The sequence below is a fragment of the Triticum urartu genome, chromosome 2, assembly GCF_003073215.2.
Source record: "Triticum urartu cultivar G1812 chromosome 2, Tu2.1, whole genome shotgun sequence".
Classification (NCBI taxonomy): Eukaryota; Viridiplantae; Streptophyta; class Magnoliopsida; order Poales; family Poaceae; genus Triticum; species Triticum urartu.
In genome coordinates this window covers 706,578,457-706,584,146 of record NC_053023.1, presented here as the reverse complement: position 1 = coordinate 706,584,146, position 5,690 = coordinate 706,578,457, and the positions used below count along the sequence as shown (strand labels likewise).

The 5,690-nt window shown below is 48.1% G+C and overlaps 1 protein-coding gene across 2 annotated transcripts; it reads left to right on the top strand.

The window, feature by feature from the left end:
• The first annotated feature begins 1,808 nt into the window (after positions 1-1,808).
• Positions 1,809-4,550, top strand: LOC125539941 (probable inactive UDP-arabinopyranose mutase 2). Of its 2 annotated transcripts, XM_048703492.1 has the most exons (3): positions 1,809-2,225; positions 2,999-3,143; positions 3,304-4,450. In XM_048703492.1, the coding sequence occupies exons 1-3, from the start codon at positions 2,112-2,114 to the stop codon at positions 4,335-4,337; spliced, it is 1,293 nt and encodes a 430-aa protein (XP_048559449.1). In that variant the 5' UTR covers positions 1,809-2,111; the 3' UTR covers positions 4,338-4,450. The 2 variants fall into 2 exon arrangements, with proteins under 2 accessions (XP_048559449.1, XP_048559448.1); XM_048703491.1 differs by lacking the exon at positions 1,809-2,225 and having other exon boundaries at positions 2,993-3,128; positions 3,233-4,550.
• The last annotated feature ends 1,140 nt before the right edge of the window (positions 4,551-5,690 follow it).

Below are 5,690 nucleotides of genomic sequence, written 5' to 3'. Positions count from 1 at the left end.
GGTTTTGTCCACATTTCTTTTCCTCCCTTCCCGACCCCTCTCGATCTCGTCACCCTTTCGCTGGCGGAGTCAACTTGCTCGTAATCTTCCCCGCCGGTTGAGTCAATCCTCAAAAGACCTATTAAAAATTCTTATTTAAACAAGTCCGAAGAAGAAAGAGAGGAGCTTCTCTGGTTTGCAAAGGATTAGGAGAACATATGACCGAGATGCCATGCTATGTTAATCCTACAAGCATAAATAATGTAAGTTAGTTTGGTCGCATTTTAGGAGAACACCATGAACTTTGATGCAATATTAGGTGCACATCACGAGGTTTGGACTCAACGCCATGAGAAATCCTATTCTTCAATCCTACAAATAAAATGGTCGGCGATATACAAGAAAAATAACGAAAACATTAACGCCCACACGTGTGGGCGTCTGGCAACTCGCCCACACGCATGGATCCTCGTTCAATCAATTCTGCACGAATCTTGGCGCGTTCTAGTAGTCTTTGTGTGCCACGTAGGACTAAATTGGTGTGTGGGCATTCATTCGGTCGCCCACACGTCCTTTTTCACCACACGGGGGACTGGTGTATGGGCGTTTAGTAATTCGTCCACACATCAGTTTTCATGCACGCAGAGAAGGCTGGTGTGTGGGCGTTTATCACTTTGCCCACACGCCTGTCTTCTCGTCCACACCCAAAACTAGCAGTTGCCATGTGTTTCTGCAGGGTACATGGCAACTGCCCTAGATTTGCTTGTAAGCAGATGACAACTCTTTTTTACCCGAGTTGCCATGTGTTTCTGCATGGTACATGGCAACTGCCCTAGCTTTGCTTGTAAGCAGATGGCAACTCTTTTTTACTCGAGTTGCCATGTGTTTCTGCATGGTACATGGCAACTGCCCTAGCGTGCACGTAAGCAGATGTTAACTCTTTTTCTTTACATGACAACTGCCCTAGTGTGCTTGTGAGCACACAACAACTCTCTCTTTTACCCGAACATGTTTTTTTGCTATGCCTTTTTTTAGTGCTACTACACGACAACTGCCTAGTGTTAGTGGGTGGCAACTCCTAAAGTATTGAAATCATGGCAACTGCAGTAGACCAGACCATACATGGCAACTGCAGTTGAGCAACCATGGCAACTGTAGTTGTTCGACATGGCAACCGAAGTTCAGCGACATGACAACTACAGTTGAACGAACATGGACGAGGGTCTGGACCATGGCAATTGCGGGACGCGCGGTGACTGTCACGCGGGCGTGTGGGACCATGAGGTACGAGGCATGACGTTCGGGGCATGTGGGCGTTATCTATTTCATCCACACACACGCGTGTGAGAGGGATCGGGAGGAAAAAAAAAGGTGTGTGGCTATTACTTGTTTTGCCCACACGTAGATGTATGTGTTGTTTCTTTTATACACCACACAAAATGTGTGGGCAGACCCCTAACGCCCACACGTGTGACACTTATCAGCGTCCAAACCTATTATATGAAATAATCATCTTTTGGCTCCAAAAGAGACCGAACACAGCGGCCACACGCTTCTTCTTCTTCTGATAAAAAAAGGCAACATTGTTTTTTCCTTAAAAAATGCAACATTGTTATCGCAGGTGGCATAGTAGTGATCAGAAAATACAAGTTTCCAGATGGATGGCAACAACACAGAGGCCGCGATGTCTCGGCCTAGACGGACACGATATTTTGTAGCATCTCTTGTCCCTGTTTTAGTCGACTCGGACACCGTCAGCATAGCGGAGCATATCCCCTTTATTACCCCTTTGCAAAGCCGTCATCGAGGGCCAGCCGGCAGCCTCACCGCGCACGCAAAGCCGTCACCGACTGTCATGATTTGATTTTTACTCCAACAAGTGCCCAACGCAAGAAAAAAGAAGAAGAAGGGGGAGCAAAAAAATACAGGTCGCCGAATTCGTCGGTGGCGCGGGCTTCCGTTCCTCCCTCGTCTGACCCTGCCGGCAGACGCGACGCAACAGCACGCGCGAGAGAGCGAGGATCGAGGCCCGCAACGTGGCCTGCGCCTTTGCTTCGCTTCGCAGGGAAGTCTGGTAGTAGCGCTAGCGTGGGCGTGGTATATAACGAGCGCGAGATCCAGATCTGGAGCCGATGCGCCCCGCCCCGACCCTGCTCGCCCTCACCCTCGACGCCGCGCTCCTCCGCATCGCCACCCTCCCCGACCTCTCCCGCCTCCCCGACCACATCCTCGTCGACCTCTTCCGCGTACGTGCCCCCTCCCCCTCCCCCGCGGATCCCTAATCTTTCCGTTAATCGCTCACCGCCGATCACTCGTCACTGTGTGCGTGATTAATTAGTTTCTTCCGGCCAGTTCTAGTCTGACCCCGTGTTGGATTGGGGGATCTTAGTCCAACTGAGCGGTCGATTCGGGTCGCTGTTCTGTGATCCCGCACGCGGCGCTGTTTAATCGTCTCGTCTGCTGGAGACTAGCAGGTAGTACTAGAATGTGTCCTCTAGACCTGAACATGGGTGGATTAGATTGCGTGATTGGTCTGACAGACATGTCTTCTTACAGCCGATTTGCTTCGTTCGTCGATGCAGAGTCGGGTATTGTATTGCCGGCCGTGATGAAACAAGAGTGCCGTCGCTATGTATGCGTGGCCTGTTAAAGTGCACCACGGCTAGCCATCGTCACACTCACAGTCGTTCTGATCGACATCCATGTTTGCTGTCCTAAGGGGACAGTGGAATGATGTCTCATTTGCCCTATTTAGATTAGAATCTGGTTTTGACTGTACAAGTGTTCTGGCCAGCATATCAGGGTAGTGCTGAACTTGATTTCGTACCTGGCTATTAGGGATGTCAGATGATTGCCTTATTTATCTCATCTAAAGTCTGTCTTGAGGGTGCAATTTCTGGCTGGCAGGTTCGGTTTGAGCATCAACTGAAACAGCCATCACCTGCACTCTTGGTAGTCTTACTTTTTGTGTTGTTATTAGATCTCTCGTGACTGACGAGTTACGGTTGTTTGATGGCAGAGAACCCTTAGTGCTGGTAAGCTGACAGAGAGAGTCCTCAAATTGTTTCTGGCAACCGACTGCGAGGAGATCATCTTGCTTGTTCAGCTCCTCAACATTAAGCAGCCACTTCTACCGGTCCTTCCCACGAGTATGCCACTTATCTGTTTATCCTCTGCCGGTTCGAATGTTAATGTTATGTCATAAGGATGCTGGCTTATTTGACTTAATATCCTCTTGTTTGTTTGTTTGTAGGGTGCTCTGAGAAGTTCTAGTACTGCTGCTGCTTAGATCAGGCTGATTAGCTGTGAAGATGTCTTTGGAAGTTCATGATAGCGAGGTTGACATTGTGATTGCAGCACTCCAGCCCAACCTGACCTCTTTCTTTCAGGCGTGGCAGCCATTTTTCTCCCGGTTTGACATCATTGTTGTCAAAGACCCAGAGTTGACAGCAGATCTTCAGATCCCTTCAGGTTTTAATGTGAAGGTTTACACAAAGTCTGACATTGATGGACTGCTTGGTGCCACATCCATCAACTTCTCTGGCCACTCATGCCGTTACTTTGGATACCTTGTTTCACGCAAGAAGTATGTCATCTCGATTGATGACAACTGCCTCCCAGCAAAGGACCCTGCCGGGATGACTGTTGATGCTGTTACACAGCACATGATCAATTTGAAGACACCAGCTACTCCTTTCTTCTTCAACACACTGTATGACCCATACCGCAAGGGTGCTGACTTTGTCCGTGGATACCCATTCAGCCTGCGTGAGGGGGTTGAATGCATGCTCTCATGTGGGCTCTGGCTGCACAATGCGGACTACGACCCAATGACGCATGTGGTGAAGCGGAACCAGCGCAACACGAACTATGTGGATGCTGTGATGACAGTTCCGCTCGGTGCGATGTTCCCTGCCAGCGGGATAAATGTTGCATTCAACCGTGAGGTTCTGGGGCCTGTGATGTTCCCTGGCCTGCGGATCCGCAAGGAAGGGAAGCACAGATGGGACACCCTTGAAGACATATGGAATGGCCTGTGTGCTAAGGTGGTCTGCGACAGCTTGGGCTACGGCGTGAAGACTGGACTGCCTTACGTGATGAGAAGTGATGCAGAGGCAGGCAAGGCCTTGGAGAGCCTCAAAGAGTGGGAAGGGGTGAAAGTGATGGACGATGTCCTTCCCTTCTTCGAGTCGCTCAAGCTCTCGAGGACCGCAGTTACTGTCGATGACTGCATTAAGGAGCTAGCTGGCGTTGTGAGGCAGAAGCTGGCGCCAAAGAATGCAATCTTCGCCAAAGCTGCCGATGCCATGGAGGAATGGACCAAGCTCTGGAAATCTCATGGAGCTCAGAACGCGTAATACTGGACTGCGTCCATTTTATCCATCAAGATACTTATTTTTCTTCTTCTTGGACTTTAAAATTTCCATATGCACTGTTATGATGCAGTTGAATAAACAATGTTTCCGTGTGAGGGGAATTTGTGATGTAGAACATGTAGTTGCCAGGTTTTCGGTTTGTGTATGCTCAAGAACCGTATATACCAAATCAAAATGATCTACTCCAACTGTTAATTGTTGCGGGTGTGCTTGGTGTGCTTGCTCATCGGAGTTTGATGCTGCGTTAGTTAATTGGAGTACATGATTTGCAAGGAAGGGCTGTGTTGCATCCTCTGTTTTCTCTTCCAAAGGCATTTCTCCCATCCATGTTTCTTTCCTTTGAAAAATGTTTCTTCAACATAGTTCCTAATGCAAAATATAGCGATTTGGAAGACACGGAGTTCCTCATGAAAAATGTTATGCAAAATGTCTTGACCGGCCATGCCACTTTTGGAAGGATCGCTGCTCCGTTTAACCTCTCTTTTCATTCGGTCTAAACAGAGCATTTCATCCGTGTTCCTTTTCTTTTCTCCCTGAACATGAAACATTACATTGTGGTACATGTCTTGTCAACCACAGGTTGCAAGTCTTCTCTCCTCAAATTTTTTTTATCAAAAGAGGGGTTCCCTCTGATTTCATTAATGAAACCCTTCTCTCCTCAACTTGCTAAAGTATAGTAGAATGGGAGCACCCAGATATTTGGAAGTGAAAGCAGAACATAGCATTTCGTCCATGTCTCTTCTTTTTTCTTTTCCTGAGACATGCATGCTCGTAAGAAACTCTGTTCTTTCTTTTTGGCAGATTCATAATGTGTTCTTTGTAACTTCAGTCATCGCCGCGGATTCCGCTCAAAGTCGAGCAACCGGTGTCTGAAATTACAGTGTTCAAGGGTGATCTGGTGGAAAGCAAAGGGCGTAACTTTCAGAAGGAATTCTACACCCCAGCGCCGCGGATGAGACCCAAATGTGATACCAGGTGCAGTGCCATGTCGCTGAGACGTGAGTTGTTGATACAAGGCCGTACGTGGCCGGAGGCGAAGAGAGGACTCAGAGAGAAGAGGGAGCAGAATACAGTTCAGGATTCAGAATTCAATTGATGATTTTTTTTTTTTGGTTCAGAACGCCTTGGTTCGTTACAGCTTGGGGCTGAAGAAGCAAACACACGCCACGCGGCACCACCTTGTTAAGAAAAAGGGCTTTCCCTTGCTTTGTATTACAAAGCAACCATCCGATACAACCAACGATAGATGCTAGGGCGGAAGTAACACAATCACGCCCAAAAGAAAAGAAATAGAAAAACGAAAGGAAACAAATGCTGATAACGGCGGATCAACAA

Coding starts and splice junctions, on each gene's coding strand:
- LOC125539941 (XM_048703492.1), top strand. CDS start 2,112: ATGCGCCCCGCCCCGACCCTGCTCGCCCTCACCCTCGACGCCGCGCTC. Junction 2,226..2,998: donor TCCTCGTCGACCTCTTCCGC/GTACGTGCCCCC, acceptor GTTTGATGGCAG/AGAACCCTTAGTGCTGGTAA. Junction 3,144..3,303: donor CACGAGTATGCCACTTATCT/GTTTATCCTCTG, acceptor TGTCTTTGGAAG/TTCATGATAGCGAGGTTGAC.